Source organism: Solanum stenotomum, chromosome 3, assembly GCF_019186545.1.
Source record: "Solanum stenotomum isolate F172 chromosome 3, ASM1918654v1, whole genome shotgun sequence".
NCBI lineage: Eukaryota > Viridiplantae > Streptophyta > Magnoliopsida > Solanales > Solanaceae > Solanum > Solanum stenotomum.
The window spans coordinates 37,533,519-37,550,402 of NC_064284.1; the positions used below are offsets into that span (position 1 = coordinate 37,533,519).

Here is a 16,884-nt window from a genome sequence, read left to right on the forward strand (position 1 = left end):
AAAGGTTGACTTCGTAGTTATAGTCAGGGCTAACGGAGCATAATGGTAATAAGAGTTCATGGTGGATTGTGATGGGATGCCAATATATAATAAGATTCTTGGTTAAGCAAAATTTGTACAGTAATTACGACTTGTGAGTATCTAAGGTTGTGATTTTCTAATATTTTGTGAGTAACGTGGTTGCATGGAAAGTTTTAAGAGATGGTAGGACACCACTCGAATAGATTTAAAAGAGCTAGAGTCATGATGAAGAAAAATAGTGGGATGCAATACAACCTTTCGAGAGAGGCGAGAGCAAGAATATTTTATTTGATTGCAAAGGCTAAAGAGATAGTTTAAAGGGGTAGATAACTGGGTTCAGAGACACGTCATTTATTTCGTGTTGATGTGGCTATGGTAACAGTGTCACAAGTCGTCAGATTGGTTAAAAGCTATTGGAAAGGACTTGAGAAAGTAGTGTACAGACATTAGCTCGAGTGTGATGATAAGTGTTTTGTTTTTGTTTTGAGTTTAGTAATGAGTACGATTGAATTGTTAGCAAAAGATATTATAAGATCGATGGAGATACGATCAATGATAAGCGAAAATCCATGAATTCATAAAAATCTTCAAGGTATAAGCTAATGTTGATAGATAAGGGGATTGTGTTATACGGTTGAGTTACAATTCAGAGTTTTCATTGTAAGTCTACATTCGTGGTGATATACTTTGTCAAGGTACAAATTTGTAAGGTGAGAAATAATCAATTGTATCATGTAGTGAACCTTTCAAAGGATTTACAATTAGTTGGAGTTGTAAAGTTTACTACTATTGATTGTGAAGTACCCAAGAAAGGTTTCATTTTTAAAAGTGTTGGTTTATAATAAGGTAAAAGGTCGAAGTGTTTATGATGGTTGTTAGTGTTGTGAGTATGATTCACTAGCTATGCTCTAGTGTGTTTTCACTTTTGTGGGTGGATCCCTAGTGGTGGATCAGGGGTACCAAATCATGCAATGTTTTCTTGGTTGAGTGGGAAGATTGGGAAGATTTGGTTATTTCGAATGGCATAATTGGTGTTGTTTGGAGTTGTTAAAGTATTTTAGTAGTTTTACATGTACCGCATTGCTTATGAGAATTTTTAGAAGAGCTACCGTTTGTATTTGTGTTTGTTCGACAATCTTAATATTCCTCTAGTCGTCGAGGTCATGTATCGATTATGTGTGGTTGAATGTCGGGGTCATTAAATCCAATTCAAATGTTTTTAAGGATAATCTACAATCACAATTGCTAAATCTAGCATTTCGATAGTGTTGTTAGAGGGTTTGTATGCTTGGACATATCCTTCAATGAGTTTATGATGGATAAAGACTAAATTTTAGTAACTTAAGCTCATGAAAATTTATGTTGTGGGATCGAGATGTTGATAAAGACTATGATTGGTTGGGTATTATGATTGTTTATTGGTTGGTTCAGGTTCACCTCCAATTGTGGTGAGTCTTGATTTAGGATTTTATCATGGTTATGTGAGAAATGATTCGTCCTGATGTTTGTGTCAAAGTCCTTGATAACATGTTGCGTACATGTGTACGATCAACTTTGGTGGTTATGGGGAATAGCTTTGTGGTTAGCTAAGTGAACATACAACAATAATTATCACTCGAGTATTGTGATGACTTAATTGAGGCATTGTATGCAAGGATGTGTAGGTATTCAATTGGTTGGTTTGGGGATGGAGATTATATCATAAAGTGAGACTCAGTTTTATTAAATAAGACTTTCTATATGTGGAAGAACCGGTTGAAATTCTTGATCGCGATGTCCGGAAGCTAAGGACATGCGAGACAAGTAGCCCCAGTAATTTGACGATTCAGATACTACTCTACCCTTACTTCATCCAGTGTTTCCTAGTTGATCACTCGGGGACGAGTGATGGATAAATTGGTATCTATTGTAACAACATGATTCTGTCGTTAGAGAAAAGCCAATGGAGAAAGAATTGGGGCCAGAAAACTTTTTCGTAGTAACTTGAGATTTCCTAGCCTAGTCCAGATTTGGACGAAATCGGAGTCATTAAGGTGTAGGGAAATCTGGTAACAATCGAGTGATTTAATTATGATTTTGATTACATGAGTAGTTAGATAAGTCGTTAAGAAATCTGCATGACTTTACGGAATTGAATTCGGGTGAGTAGAACTCCCGGAATCGATCTTAGTGTGAACGATATTTTTCTGAGCGTCGTTGGTTAAAGTTGTGTTGTAAAATGGGGGTCTTGGAATTATTAAAATGGCTCACTGGTTCTGTGCAAGCCGTTGGGGCGGGATTTCTGCCGCTAGGGCGGAGCCGCTGTAGCGGGATGAGTACCGCCATAGCGGGACAGACGCGACTTAAGTCAAAAATAAAATCCCAAAAAACATTTTACTCTGCACCTTTCGACTTTGAGAGTAAAGGAACGACCCCAGGGGTTTTCTTGACAGTTTTCCACCATTCTTGAGGCTAAAGGTAAGGTTTTTACTCCCCAAATCCACTTTTCGATCTTTAGAATTTCTTGGGTAATTATTGTTGGGGGAGGTTTTTTATCTGTGATTTATGGTGGAAGAAACCCTAATATGGGTATGGGAATCAAGGATTTGTCCTATGGTTGATAATGTTGATTATAATCCGGGTAATTAGGCCTCATTTATTGATCCTTGCGTTAATTGTATGTTTCTAGACCACGAACAAGCGGGAAGAATCCGGAAAAGAAAGATTCAAGTGTCTTAGGGGATTCAAGCTTGGATTCGAGGTAGGTGATGGTTGTGATTCTATGATTGTGTGATGTATGTTTGCTCTTGCTTCATTATGATACATGTATGCATATGAATATTACATTATTGATCACACTTATTGTAAATGAGATAGATGAATGATGGTTACCATGAAATCATAACTTAAATGTATGATCTTGAGGATATACTTGTGATTGTAATTATGGTGTGTTGAATGGATCGGTTGCCACGTTTCGGCATAACTAACTTGGATTGGTTGCCACGTTCTGGCATAACTAACTTGGATCGATTGCCACATTTTGACATAATTATGGGATCGGTTGCCACGTTTTGGCATAATCATTGGATCGGGTACCACGCTCCGGTATGCTAACTTTTTGGGTATGGGTTCCATGAGAGGACTATTGAATTGGGTTCCGTGAGAGGATCATTGAATTGTGTTGTGTATCTACTTGTGATGAGTTCGTTCATATCTAATGATGATTGATATTGGAAGACGGTATGTTGCTCTAAATTGATATTAATATGATATGTAAGAATCGTGAAGTTGTTCATTGTTCGTATATGTTGATGATATTATTTATTTTCGATATGTGGATGTGATTATATTGTTGTATTGACTAATGTATGTTACACTTATTAGGATAGCCGCGTGATCCTACCAGTACATTGTGGTTCTGTACTGATACTGCACTTGCTTGTTCTTTGTTGAGTATAGGGCATCTTCAGGTAGCTATTGATAAACCTCAGCTAGGTGACTATTGAGCGTGACCAGATTCAAGGGTAAGCCAGTTCTTCCAGGCTGCCATGGATCTTTCTTGTTTAAGTCCACTATTTTCGGACTCAAACTTTTGTTTAAGGTGTTGTTTAGTTCCGGGGTTGTACCCCTTGTTCTTAGACTTGTCGTTAGTAGAGTTATGGTACAATGACTTTTTGGTTCTAGGGGTTGAATTTCCGCATTAGTTTGGTTAGTTATTTGGTTTTGGAGTTTATGGGAGCTCCATATTTTTATCGTCATTTAAACCTGCTTCTGCATTTTTAAATGCATACTTTTTGGTTAAGTTGTTTAGTCTGGGTTTTAGTAATGGTTCTCCCACCGGAGGGTTAGTGTGGGTGTCAATCACGACGGTCTGGGTCGTGACAATTGTTGATGTTGTATCACGATTGTGTTGTTGTGAACTGTGTATTGTTATGAAAATGGTCATCTCCTCATTATTTGTGTGAACATGTCATTTGCATTGGCTCTAAGACATGGTGGTGATAGGTGGTATGCGATAAAAGGATGTACCATTTCGAGGGACGTGACTCCCACCACATCAGATACTATTATCGAGGGACGTGTCGCACGTCATGATGGATTTTCTTATCTAGGGTCGTGTCGCACGCCGCGACGGATGCATATACATATATGTCCCCTTTAGGTTCCGGACTGAGAGACAACGGGTGTGTATCATTAGGTCAGGCATGCATCATTATAATTGACATTGCAGGTCATTGCGTTGCACATTTTTATCATTAGTGAACTTGATCTTGTGTGTTGTTGATCTTGTGAGTGCCTTTTTGTGAAATTTGTGATTGATGAATATTGAGCTTGTTGTTGAGGATATGTAATTGTTGAAGTGTTATTGTTGAGTTGTGTGCTATGTAAATTGTTAGGTTGGGCTGGTTTTATGCAGGTTCTAGTTGTGGAAGTTCGGTTGGGGTGTACGGAGTACTCGTATTCTATTTTCTTAGCATGTGTTTAGAAGTTTACTTGATGAGTATCGTGTGGTTTGGTACTCACCCCTTGCTTTTACAATTTTTGTAGGTTACGAGCCAAGATTTTTGTGATACTTTTCATTCTGTTCTTTTTCGAGGCTTCTTAGAGATTTGTGAGGTAGTTGTTTGTCATCTCAGTGGACCTTCTTACTCCTATTTGGATATGATCTTCTTAGTAGGTATGATATGTTCTAGTAGTGGATTTAACAGACTTTCATGATGTGCTACTAATGGTATATGAAAATGGATACGTTGATTGTCAATTCGAATGCTAACTACTTAAGGAGTTATCAATTGTATAACATATTTGTATAATGTGATTTGATGTTACATGGAAAATAACTAGCTTGTTACTATGGACGTTTGGGTTACTTTAAAAGGAAGATTTTAGTGATGGATTTTTTATACAACATTAATGTGTTTAAGTTGTAAGGTGAATCTCAAGAATTTTAACTGAGGACTGGTGATTTCATCTTAAGGTCCAAGGGAGTGGATATATATCGAAATGTCAATCGTATGGGTAAAAGAAGTCTCATTGAATATACTTATTTGAAGGCAATTGAGGATTTTAGTAGTAAAGTGCATATGAAATTGGGTTAGTCCTTTAGATTTTATTGGTATAAGTGGGTTTATGGTGTCATGTTGATACTAAGGTTGACTTCATGATGATGACAGTGACTACTGAGCATAAAGGTATTAAGAGTATGTGATAAATTATGACCAGAATGCAATTATATGATAAGAATTTTTGGTTAAATGGATTCTCTATGGTAATAACCACTTCTGTGCATCTAAAATTATGGTTTTCTACTATTTGGTGAGTAGCCTGATCGTATAGAAAGTTGTAGGATGTGTTGAAACACCGCTTGAATAGAATTGAAAGGAGCTAGAGTCATAAATGGAAAGAATTAGTGGGATGTAGTTTAGTTTTCAGAAGGAGGAGAGAACAAGGATATTGACTTTGATTGCAAGGGCCAAAGATGTATCTTCAGAAAAAGTGGATAATTGAATTCAGAAACACGTGGTTCCATATGTTTTCCCAGATTATTGTGATAGTTTTACATGTCATTCATATCAGTTAAAAGTTGTTGGGTAAGATTTGAGCAACAAGTCTACAAACATTTGACTAGAGGGTGGTGATAAGTTCTCTTGTTTTTTTGGATTGGTTATCTGGTACGGTTTAAATTATAATGATGAATACAATAAAAGCGTTGTAGAAGCAATTAAGGATAAGTTGAGTTATGCAATTTCATAAAATCATTGAGATATGAGCTAATATTGTTAGATAAGAAAATTAGGTAAATGGATGGAAATTCTAGTTCTTCATTGTAAGTCTACATTCGTGATAGTAGAATTAGTCAAGATTTGAATTGATCAGGTAAGAAATAATTAATGTTGTGGTGTATTGAGCAATTGGAAGGACTTGTGCATTGTTTGGATCGTATAGTTGTTACTTTTGATTGTTAAAGGACTTGAGGAATGGTTTTGCTTAAAGGTTTTAGTTTAGAGTATAAGATAAAATGTCATGGGTTGTTGGTCATGGATAAGTTTGGTAAGCGAGTCAGTGAAAAGAACAAGAGTCTGGGGTCTAGAAAGGTATTTGGAATTTTTGACATGGAAAGAATTTAAGAAAGGTGAAAGAATAAGACCTCTTGTACAAACCCTTGATTTGTAGTTGAAGGTTGTATTGATTTTTGTCTATGAGTTTAAATATGACTGTGAGATGTGAACTAGTTCAGTACAGACTTACTAGGGGTTTATCATTGACTTTTATAAATATTGAGTTTCGATTTAGGTGACAAGCAATGATGTGTGGAAGATTCTACGTGGTTATGTCGAGCTAGATTTTTCAAGTTATGATAGGTAACTTATGGATGTTCAACGGTGTGGACCTACAATTCTAAATGGTTAATGAGGATTTCGAGGGGATTGAAACTACTTTGTTCATGGGACTATACAGACTGATATTATGTGTTACATAGGTATTTGATGGTGAGTAGAGGTTATGAGCTTATAGTATACAAAATTATTGGAGTGACCAAGAATTTCTTAAGTGTTGGCATGAGGTATGCAATGATGTAGAAAGGTAGTTGAAAAATGGTATGTGAAAGTTTGCACAGACTTGACTGTGGGGTGATTTAATAGCTTTATCTTTATGGGAAGGTACTATCAGATTGGAATAAGTTTATCAGCCTTGGCTGTGACCATTATTTGTCATGAAATGCTTACATGAAAGAAATTGAGCCATAGTTTGGAAATTTTGGAGGCGGACAGTGTGGTTGCTAAGAATGCTAAGAAGACTTTGATACTAGTGATGGATTAAGTGTAAGGTAAATGGCATGTATGGTTATGATTCTTTTATTAGTAGTAAGAATGTTGACTTTAGTTGAGTACTATGAGGAGTATGTAGGGTTTTATAAATCAAGTATGTGTATGATTGTACTAGGGACCATACAGGTTGATTGTGGGTAGTAAAAAAATAAAATCAAAGAGAAAGAGTTAGATGAATGAAAATGTTCAATATAAGCATTATGGAAGAACTATCTTGTGTTATACGATCTTGATTCTGTACATTCTTAGGTGATCACCTACTTCATTTCTGATATGATTTGGAGTATGATTCATTGTATATGCTCACGTGTGTTTCTATATTTACGAGTGATTTTCTAGTGGTGGATCGAGTGTACCGATCCTGCGATTTTCTTCTTGGTAGGATGACATCCTTAGAAAGACTTAGACATTTCAGTTATGGCAAATTGGGTTTTGTTTAGAATAGTTGAAGTATACTAGTAGTTCTACACACATAACTTTGCTTATGAGAATTTATAAGAGAGATACCATGAATACTTACAGTTGTTCGATAGTCTTAATAGTCATCTCATCGTTGAGGTCACGCTTCAGATATGTGTGATTGAATGTAGGGATTGTTCGGTCTAGTTATACCGTTCTTAAGGATTGTCTACAATCACGACTACTAATCTAGCATTCTGACGGTGTTGTTAAAGATTTTGTATGCTTAGGTATATCGCTTGCTGGGTGGTTACTTGATCATTTCCTTCTTTGGGTCAGATAAGTTTGATCCTCCCTTGATGAGTACCCGATGTCTAAAGATCAATTTTTTATAACTTAAGTTCGTGAAAATATTTTGTTGTGAGAAGGAATCTTGATAAGATCTGTGATAGTTTGTGCATTATGAATATTTGATGGTTGATTTAGGCTCACTTCTTATTGTAGCCAGTATTGATTTAGAAGGTTATCTTGGTTATGTTAGAAAAGATTCGTCATGATGGTTGTGTTAAGGTCCAGTGGATTTCAATTTAAATGATATTTTTGTATATTTGACATAACTTTAATTTAGGACTACAAGATCAAAAAATCTTTTTTTTTAATCTTCTTAAACTACATGTCAAGTCAAACTAGGTGGCTCATTTTTAAATGGAGGGAGTAATAAAAAGTATTTTATATTATAATATAGGATCATATGTGTGGTATAATTTTTCCAACTACTAATAACCCAGACTCTAATGACTTTAACGATTAGGTATAACTATGCAAGCCTCACATACAATCTTGAGAAGCTTGACTTCTTAATTTTTGCATCAAAGTAAAACATGTAAATTAAAAGTTAGGGGCCATTTGGCTATTGGTTAGAGTTATCTAGGTATTAGTTATATAGGGTTTAGTTATGCAGGTATTAGTTATGCAGGATTTGGTTATGCAGGTACTAGTTATGCGGGTATTAGTTATGTAGGGTTTAGTTATGCAGAGTTTAGTTATGAAGGTATTACTTATGAAGGGTTTAGGTATGTATTAGTTATGTAGATTTTTTTTAAAAAAATAGTGAGCTAATTCCTACTCCCTCTGTCCCTAGTTACTTGTCCACTTTTGAATTGACACAACTATTAAGAAAACAATGATTGACATAGTGAGTTTACCGTTTTACCCCTATTAATTATGACGTGGATGAATTAAACACTTAAGTGTTTCAAGAAGTTCTACTTTTTCAAAGTAATGATTTGAGGGTATAATATGTGAAAAAAATTGTCATTTCTTAATTTGTCAAATTGGACAAGTAATTAGGGACAACTAAAAAAAGAAAAGTGGACAAATAATTAGGGACAGAGGGAGTATTTCTTAATTTCAAAATGTTTAGTAAGCTAATATTTATTATACTCATTATAATAAATAACTATCTAAATAACACATTAAATTAAAATTAAAAGGGATAAGACATAAGTATCCCCTAGACTATGACCGAAATTCAGAGACACATCTAAACTTAACTAGGGTCCTATTACTCCCCCCCCCCCCCCTAAACTAATTTAAAATGAAATAAATACACCACAAACGCTGACATATCATGCACACACTATCTTGAAGGCAAGTGATGAGTGCACAAATTGAACAGATGTCATTTTTTGATTGGTAACTTTATAAATTAGTTAGTACACATATTTATTGATATTAAAACTTATATATATTTAATTATTTTTATTTCTTTCTTTGAAAAATATTTATTTTAATTTCTTTTTAACTTTAAACATTTTTTTAGTTAATTTATTATGTTCACTTTTAATTATTTTTAAAAAATTATGTGTATTTTTTTTAAAAAAATAATAATTTGAAAGTGTCCTTTAATTTTAACATTTTTTTTAATGTTTTATTTGATTTTGTTTCACTTATTTTGATATTCGTTCAAAATTAACTTATTTTAAATAGATAACATTTGGAATTAAATTTGAAATCAAATCAAAACGAAATACAAAGAAAATCAATAGAAAAATAAAAGCGAAAAAATAATGAATGTAGGTAAAACAAAAGTTCCGATACAAGGTAAAAAAATGTGTATTAACTTAATTTAAATACCAGATAAAGAAAATAAGAATATTTTTTTTAAAAAAAATTAAAAATAATTTTATTTTTTTAAAAAAAAAATTAATTAATAAAATAATATTTATACACGTGGCGGGCGAGTGTGTACAAACACAACCAACTTGGGTGGTTGAAGGTGCCATGTCAGCATAAAAGGTGCACAAAAATACGAAAAAATGAGTTCAGGAGGGTAATAGGACCTTAGTTAAGTTTAGGTGTGTCTCTGAGATTTCGATCATAGTCTAGGGGGTAACTTATGCCTTATCCCAAATTAAAATTAACACGAATAGCTAAAAACAATAAAGTAAATAACAAATAATTAAAAACAATTAAGTAATTTGTATTGAATAGAAGTGAGCAATTAACAAGACAAAAAACCTAAAGGAAAACTTAATAATACCTTTTTACGTGTATTAATTATTTAATATGTTGTAAATTAATATATTATTTAATTTCTCAAATAATTATAGCACCAGTACAGCGGCTATCTCAAATAATTCTAGCACCATTAATATTTTAAGTACTAAAAAGTATAGCATCAGCAAATTAATTTCACATTTTTTGTCTTGATTCGTTTTTATTACTTTTAAAAAAGTAGGAAGTAAAATAGAACAAGAAACGGTAAAAGTTCAGTTTTTCTTAAATATATATTAGGCCATGGTAAAAGGGTAAATACGTAATTTGTTATTTTAATACATGTATAACTAAATACACACATAACTTATACATAGATTCCCTCATAAGTTATGTAAATATTAATTATGTAGGATTACAAAAAGTGCAACCAAATCTTGTATAACTTATCAAGCAAATCTTGTATAAAAGTAATACATGAAATCAAACATGGTATAAAATGAATAACCAAAGTTATTCATGTATTAACTTTATGTTTATCCCATAACTAAACGACTCCTTAGTGTTTATTATCTTGAACAGTTTAAAATTAATTATCTATTACTCCCTCATTTCCATTCTATATGAGTTAGTTTAATTTAGTACGAAATTTATGAGAGGAAGAATCTTTTTTTTTTTTTTGAAATTTGTGGTCTAGAAAATTATAGATAATTGTGTGGTTATAAATTATTTCATGAAGGGTAATTAAATTGATATTTTAAAGTTAAATTGTTACTTAATTTAGAAGTATATCATTCTTCTGGGACGGATTTAAAAGTAAAGTAAGTCATATACATTGGAATAGAGGAACTATTATTTTTTAAAACAAAATATATAGTGCCTGTTTGGATTAACTTATTTTTAGATATTTTTAACTTTTAAACACTTTTTTGTTTGGAAAGGTTAAAAAATGTTTTTAATAGGTCACTTTTAGGCCAATTTTTTTAAAAAATAAGTAAAAAATAAAATACGTCTACTTATAACTTTTAACTTTTGATTTATAAGTTATTCCATATAAACCCATCCAAACAGTGCAGTAAATGATAGGAGAAAATAAATAAGTATGTATTTGGACATAAGGGTTATAAATTAATAAAAAAGAATCTTAATAATTAATAGTTAGTATGGGTTGAATAAATGTTGAACAAAATAAAAAAGAGTTATTGGTCCAGTTGTGAGGTGAAGATGAATTGGTAGAGATACTCAGTTACGCAACTAAGTTAACGACCACAAAACTGATAGATTCATGTAGACCCCCCAACACGGCAGTTTCTTCCTACTATTAGTCGGAGTATTATTTATTAGTAGTATTAGTAATGTACATTGATCGTGAAATTAAAGATGGAAACTTTGTGCTCAAATATTAATGTTGGATCATCAGTCTCCAAATCATTATTTTGTTATAGATTTCCATCCATAACACATAAAAGAGGGGTTGCTTGTGGGAGAAAGGAGCTTCCTATGAAAAAGCTGGGAGAGAATGATCAAAATTTGATGAAATGGATAGGGAAAGGAGTTATTGGATTAGCTGCTGCTACTGCTTTGTCCTTCTCCTCTTATTCTCCAGCTTTCGCTCACTCTTTAACTGTAGCATTCCCTGTCTCTCACACACCTGAGGTATCTAATCGATTTTTTTATTTTTTTTTGTTTTATAAAATACTGAAAAGAAGTTAAACCTGCGTATTGAATGTTTCATAGGTAAACACAGTTCAGAGGACCTTAATTGAGGCTTGGAGTTTGATTAGAGAGACATTCGTAGATCCAACTTTCAATCATCAAGGTAAAATCATTTACCAAAACACAGGGTCGGAGCTAAGGGGGTTTCGAACAAACCCAATAGCTTTTGTGTAGACCATATATTTGTATTAAAAAACATGCATGTATATTAACTTGTGAACCCCTGATTGACGGCTCAATGGTAAGGAAGAGGCTATGGAAATGCTTTTCATGCTAAAGTTGTAGGTTCAAACTTCTTTTTTTAAAAATAAAAAGGAAGAAGCATATTTTGCAATATTTTTCTCTTTCTGTCTTAAGATTTAGAACCGCCAAACTCCTATTGCCAAACAGCAACTTTGTGAGATACAACCTCCTTTTAACTTTGTTTTTATCAAATTTCCTAAACCTACTGTTAAATTGTATCAGCTAGCAACCTAACTGCTTGTGGAAACATATCTATCTCACAGATTGGGATTTGAAACTGCAACAAACCATGGTAGAAATGTTTCCATTGAGGTCAGAAGATGCTGCCTATAGCAAAGTAAGGGGAATGCTATCTACGCTTGGAGATCCCTATACACGCATTATTAGTCCTAAGGTGCAAATCTTTCTTGTATGATTAACAACACTTAACTGCATATTTTTATTACATATACAGTAACATTATTTTCAACAGGAGTACCAAAGTTTTAGAATAGGAAGTGATGGAAATTTACAAGGTGTTGGACTCTTTGTCAGTGTTCAACCAAATACAGGCCACCTGGTTAGTAACAATGATCCAATGAACTTGCTATTTTATTTTATTCCCTAAAGTATAGGTTTCTTATTCATAAATAGATTTTGTTTGTGTATATCTTACATTACTTCCTTATAAAATTGCTTCTTGAGGTGTAAATATCAGTTTTTAACAGTGCAGTTTAAATATTTTCAGCAATGACAGTTTCGTATCTTTATTAGGACAATTTCTATATTCAGAATATATCAACTCCTGAAAGTCTAAACTAGGAAACAATTTTCATTTAACTTTTGCATCATACGTACAATTGATTTCAGGTTGTTTTGTCCTGTGTGGAGAATAGCCCAGCTGCACGTGCTGGCATTCATGAAGGAGATGAATTGCTTGAGATAAATGGTAATTACTTATTAGTCAAACTAGTTTTATATCAGCAGAACTTAGCAAGCTAATGGCTTACAGATGTTGACTAAAGTTCAAAATCTTGGTCTTCCATCCTGTGGATAATAGAGTTTTCCTAAATGCAGTTGGTTTGAAGAATGCAGAAGCATTGTTGTCCTGTTTATAAGCTTTCTTCGGAAAGTTCAATATCTTCCATCCTGTGGATAATTGAGTTTTACTACTCCATTACCCCGAAAATCCGTTTTCATCACTCTCAGTGCATTAAGTCAAATAGTGAAGTTTAACAATCTTAAGCACAGAATGCATAATCATTCGTTCAATAGTTCAAAGTGTCAGAATGGTCCATATCCTATATGTTACATTATCTCCTTTTCAAATGTCTATAGGTTTCAATATGAGATAATGTATCTGACCAGTTCTATACTAATTCATGTTACTAGTTCTATATTTAACTTTAGTTCGATGGAGTAAATTGTCAGTCTGCTACTTACTGTTTTCTTCATTCGGAGTAATCTATTGAGAGAAGTTGTGAATTGTTGAACGAATTCAGAGAAGTGTTTAGACTTATATACCAGCAGTTACTCAATAAAATCTTGTTGGTACACGTTGTTTATGTTCTTGTACAACGCTTGCTCAGGGGCACTCAGACATACATACTTGTATAGAACATAGAACCACTGCCAATAAAGCAGTGAAAGCCTTTCTTGATGGTGAACCTGTTCCCTGAAAGGCAACTCCAAAACTTCTGTTAGTGAGTATCAATGTCGTAAATCACTTTATAAACGAGACTAAAAACCACGATCATTGAACAGTGCACTCCTCTGTGTCCTTTAAACAGAAACCACATAACAGCTTGATTAGAGCTTGAATTTTGCTTGATTTCTTCAGGTGAGAGGCTTGATGGAGTTGACAGTGAAACAGCAGCTCAAAAACTGAGGGGCCGTGCTGGTACAACTGTTACAGTCAAAGTTCACAGAGTAAGCTTATCCCCTTTTCGTTGAGCCAACTCAAACTCTTTTACAACTGAACAATAATTTATGTAAACAATCTTATTTCATCCACAACCACCTCATCAGAAATAATCTGTACAACCACCTTTTCTGCGTGATTCTTTTACATATTATGTGTCCTTCAGTAATAGAAATAATGTTTGTTTTCCACCGCGAATCTGTGGAAAATTTGTGCTATAGAACATGATTTTCACACTGATTACCCTCCGAACCAGCTCATTCGGAAAATGCATGGTGGGAACAAATTCTCACTAAAATAGTGAGAAACTAATTTTTTTTCCATATGAAAACATTACTTTTTTCTTTTCCAACCAATTCCGTCAAAATATCTATGGAAATAGCCACAGAACATTTTTCAATAGATTATTTTAGTAGGAAAATAATGATTTTTTAGTAGCGTATTCTCTTAAGTTTTCAACCTATTTGGTCAGGAATAGTACTTATGGTCGCGCTGCTTCTCAAACGAAAAATAATTGTTTCATCTTGATAGGCATATTGTAGAAAATTTCTCTATCTTTCAATTGAATTGAATGCTCTTTCTAACTCTAAGTTATCACTTTTTTCTGCTCTTCTCGTGACCAGGGTAATGGTGCAGGAGTATCCAGTTATCAAGAGGTATGATGTGTGCAAGAAGAAATGACAATAGCTTATTATTTTTTTTGGTGAATGTTTTCTCAAGTACATGCACCTAGCTATTTCATGTTATCTAAATTTAAAATATATTGACTTTCTAATTATTTTTGTTAACATATTTTATTTTTTAAGATTAAACTACCTCGCGAAGTGATTAAGCTTTCACCAGTATCCAGTGCCATCATCCCTCATAAAATGCCTGATGGTCGTCTCTTGAAAACTGGATATGTAAAGTTGTCAAGCTTCTCTCAGGTAGTTAACGAGTCATAGATCATTGACTTTCCTTCATCGTCAAATGACAAACAAAATGAATTCCCTTGCATATATTGAGTAAAGACTTGTATGTTTTTGATGTAACAGTCTGCTGCTATGGAAATGGAAAACACAATTCAGGATATGGAAAATCAGGGTGTGCAATCATATATATTAGATCTTCGGAATAATCCTGTAAGTTCCTTTAAAACCCCTTTTCTTTGACTTGTGTACTCTCATACTTAATCTATTCACCCTTTGTCATCTCAAGTGTCTGTCTTATAAATTATGCAGGGAGGTCTCGTTACGGCTGGGTTAGATGTTGCCCAGATATGGCTAGATGGCGATGAGACACTTGTGAACACTGTTGATAGGGATGGAAACATGGCACCAATTAGCATGGTCAATGGACATGCTGTAACACACGATCCACTTGTCGTCCTTGTTAGTTTAAGACATCCTTTTCATACTATATCATAATTTTCTTCAACATAGTATTTATTACTAGACAAATTTATTGGAACTGAGGGATATAGTTGTTGATGAAATATTTATGCCTTTGATTCCCTATTAACAGGTGAATGAGGGAAGTGCAAGTGCTAGTGAGATTCTGGCCGGGGCACTCCATGATAATGGTCGTGCAATCCTTGTCGGGCATAAGACTTTCGGGAAAGGAAAGATACAGGTTTGGCTTGAACTTTGGACGGATGCTAACCCTTCTCAGTCTATATATAAAAGTTACCCACTAGTCTGTTTAACTTTCTGATGGATTTGACGCTTCCATAACATGTCTCATGGCAGTCAAAATTATAATTATATTAACCTCCTAGATGGAAAGTGAACTTAGTCGAAAGCTTTTGAGTTCTTTTTCCCTTAAACTTGCATTCTTGTGTTGTATCACATTTGCTCGATAAAAATTTCCCTCTCTGTTTTGCTTATAAGTCTCATCTTTTACAATATCCAATTGTGTTTGATGCAGAGTGTTACACAGTTGCACGATGGATCGGCTCTATTTGTTACAGTAGCCAAGTATTTGTCTCCAGCACTTCATGACATCGATCAAGTGGGAATAACACCTGATGTTCAGTGTACAGTTGAGATGCTTAATTCAGCCAAAGACACCTTTAAGGAAAGGAAAACATCCTCATCATCTTTGGAGGCTGATTCTTGCATCATGGTTGCTGAACATGAATTGGATATTCAAGAATCAAAGGGTTCTGCTTCTTGACTAGTTAGCATAGGAGATTCAAAATGGTACAAGTTGTTTATGAATATGAATTATATATATTGTATATAAGAAAAGGTAATACAAATATTCATTGAGTGTGGTGTAGCGAGAGTTCAGAAAGGAAAAAAAACTCAAGGTGCAAATACAATATATAATACAACAGCTCATATATAATCAAAGAAAGGTCTAATTTATTTTATAGTATCATTTTGGCAATATGGCCAACCGGTCTTTCTCTTAAAATATACCTTAGTGGCTCAGTGAGTCTCATAAATATCCTCAAAAATCCGACCCTAAGGTGTGTAATTTGATGTTAATTTTCGATTTAAATATCAGCTTAAGGTTTGTGGCACCCATCTTAAACACACCTTGTTTTTCCATCACTGCCAATACAATTGTTGGATTTTTTAAAGGTGGTGCAGCAAAAAGGGTGCGGGCAGGGGCTGAGCTACACCTTAGCATGGGTTGTCAGATGAACAACTTTCATCGAAATTTTTTTTGCGAGTATATATGTTAAATATCAATAGTTTTGGATATATATAAATTGTTGAACAATCTTGACATACTAAAGAAAGATAGCTCAATAGTTAAGCCTATTCAAAGTTGCTTCAAGGGCTGGGGTTTGAACCCAGACAAAGGTGTTTGTTTAATTTTTTTTAGTTTCATTTTTTAAGAGAAAAAAATTGCCTCAAGGGCCTAGGTTTGAGCCCAAACTAAGGCGTTTTGTTTAAAAAAAAATTAGATTCATTTTTTAGAGAACAAAAGTGACGTTCCAATCTTTATAATCTCACCATCAAGGTTTATTTTTTTACTTTTCCTAAAGTATGGACACCCTTGATGAAAATTATGGCTCCGTCATTGGGTGCGGGAATGCACCAGTTAGGAGGTGTGAGAGGTTAATTGTAGTAGGAATTGAGAGAGGTAGAGGTAGGCCGAAACAAAGTAGCGGAGGTGATTAGACAAAACATGACACAACTTCAGCTTATTGAGGATATGGCCTAGATAGGAAGGTATGGAGATCGAGAATTACGGTAGAAGGCTAATTAATAGGTAGCTGAGATGTGGTCTCTGGTTAGGTGGGAGGGGCAGGGGGCTTGTCTCATATCCTTTTATATTTATTAGTAGTAATATTTAATGATCACG

General features: G+C 33.9%; 1 protein-coding gene across 1 annotated transcript; it reads left to right on the forward strand.

Annotated features, from left to right (window-relative positions):
• Nucleotides 1–11,022: 11,022 nt before the first annotated feature.
• Nucleotides 11,023–15,940, forward strand: LOC125858382 (carboxyl-terminal-processing peptidase 3, chloroplastic). The gene is made up of 12 exons (XM_049538141.1): nucleotides 11,023–11,384; nucleotides 11,466–11,547; nucleotides 11,951–12,081; nucleotides 12,160–12,246; nucleotides 12,537–12,615; nucleotides 13,507–13,595; nucleotides 14,211–14,243; nucleotides 14,394–14,513; nucleotides 14,622–14,708; nucleotides 14,808–14,957; nucleotides 15,091–15,198; nucleotides 15,493–15,940. The coding sequence occupies exons 1-12, from the start codon at nucleotides 11,109–11,111 to the stop codon at nucleotides 15,739–15,741; spliced, it is 1,491 nt and encodes a 496-aa protein (XP_049394098.1). The 5' UTR covers nucleotides 11,023–11,108; the 3' UTR covers nucleotides 15,742–15,940.
• Nucleotides 15,941–16,884: the final 944 nt, after the last annotated feature.

Excerpts from the sequence above, each read along its gene's own strand:
- LOC125858382 (XM_049538141.1), top strand. The coding sequence starts at position 11,109 with ATGGAAACTTTGTGCTCAAATATTAATGTTGGATCATCAGTCTCCAAA. Across the intron at positions 14,244-14,393 it reads GAGTATCCAGTTATCAAGAG|ATTAAACTACCTCGCGAAGT; the intron begins GTATGATGTGTG and ends TTATTTTTTAAG. Across the intron at positions 14,514-14,621 it reads AGTTGTCAAGCTTCTCTCAG|TCTGCTGCTATGGAAATGGA; the intron begins GTAGTTAACGAG and ends TTGATGTAACAG.